Source organism: Trypanosoma grayi (assembly GCF_000691245.1).
Source record: "Trypanosoma grayi strain ANR4 Tgr_2083_V1, whole genome shotgun sequence".
Classification (NCBI taxonomy): Eukaryota; Euglenozoa; class Kinetoplastea; order Trypanosomatida; family Trypanosomatidae; genus Trypanosoma; species Trypanosoma grayi.
Window position 1 is genome coordinate 1 of NW_008827701.1, and position 1,369 is coordinate 1,369.

General features: G+C 60.6%; 1 protein-coding gene across 1 annotated transcript; it reads left to right on the forward strand.

Annotated features, from left to right (window-relative positions):
• Positions 1 to 384: 384 nt before the first annotated feature.
• On the forward strand, positions 385 to 1,350 carry DQ04_20831000 (phosphoenolpyruvate mutase; the record flags this gene model as incomplete). Its single annotated transcript, XM_009317965.1, has 1 exon — positions 385 to 1,350. One exon carries the CDS (start codon positions 385 to 387, stop codon positions 1,348 to 1,350), a length of 966 nt encoding a protein of 321 aa, XP_009316240.1.
• Positions 1,351 to 1,369: the final 19 nt, after the last annotated feature.

Below are 1,369 nucleotides of genomic sequence, written 5' to 3' on the forward strand. Positions count from 1 at the left end.
AAAAAAAAAAAACAGCAACAACAACAAGAAGGAGCCGTCGGCAAGAAGGACGGCAGGAATGAAGAGGACAATAACGACGCGTGTGGATCACTTGCGCTGAGCATAGATGCTACAATTCCACTCTCATTATTTTTTTTTTTTGTTTGCCTTCACGGCATGCATACATCCCATACAGCCATACACACATGCGTGCCCACAGTCCGCTGCTTCTCACTCCGCACCGGTCCTGTTCTGCGTGTGCCCCTGCCGCACTGTCGTGAGTGGCTTCTCCTCCACCTCCTCTGTTGTTGTTGTTGCGATGTCCTGTTCTTAGCGGCAATCGCCACTGCCAAGCAGATAAAAAAACAAGAATACGGAAGGAGAACACACACCGCCGCATCACAAATGCGTCACTGCAGCGGGCTGCCGCAGAAGGCGAAGGCGCTCAAGTCGTTGCTGCGCTCCAAGGAGCTGTCCTTTCTGATGGAGGCGCACAACGGCCTCTCCGCACGCATCGTGGAGGAGGCGGGCTTCAAGGCCATTTGGGCATCCGGTCTGTCAATCTCCGCGCAGTTGGGCTTCCGCGACAACAACGAGGCGAGCTGGACGCAGGTGTGCGGCGTGGCGGAGTGCATGAGCGACGCGACGCACGTCCCCATCCTGCTGGACGCCGACACCGGATACGGCAACTTCAACAACGCGCGACTGCTGGTGCGCAAGCTAGAGAAGATCGGCGTGGCCGGCGCCTGCGTGGAGGACAANGCGCGACTGCTGGTGCGCAAGCTAGAGAAGATCGGCGTGGCCGGCGCCTGCGTGGAGGACAAGCTCTTCCCCAAGACCAACAGCCTGCTCGACAAGAGCAAGGCACAGCCGCTCGCTGACGTGCAGGAGTTCGCGCTGAAGATACGCGCCATGAAGGACACACAGACGGACGACAACTTCTGCGTCGTCGCGCGCGTCGAGTCGTTCATCGCCGGCTGGCCGGTGGAGGAGGCGCTGCGGCGCGCCACGGCGTACGCAGAGGCCGGCGCCGACGCGGTGCTTGTGCACAGCAAGCGGAAGGACTCGGCCGACATCGACGCCTTCATGGCCCACTGGGACTACGGCAAGGCGCCGGTCGTTATTGTGCCCACCAACTACGCCGGCGTGCCGTGTGCGCACTTCCGCGACATCGGGATTAGCAGCGTCATCTGGGCGAACCACAACCTGCGCTCCTGTATCACCGCGATGCAGGCGACGACGCGGGTGATACAGGAGCAGGAGTCGGTGGCGGTGGTGGAGAAGGCGATTGCGCCCGTCAAGGAGGTGTTCCGTCTGCAGCGGCTGCCCGAATACCTAGAGGCGGAGGAGGCGTACCTGCCGAAGCATTAAGTATGTGCTGCATTGGCTT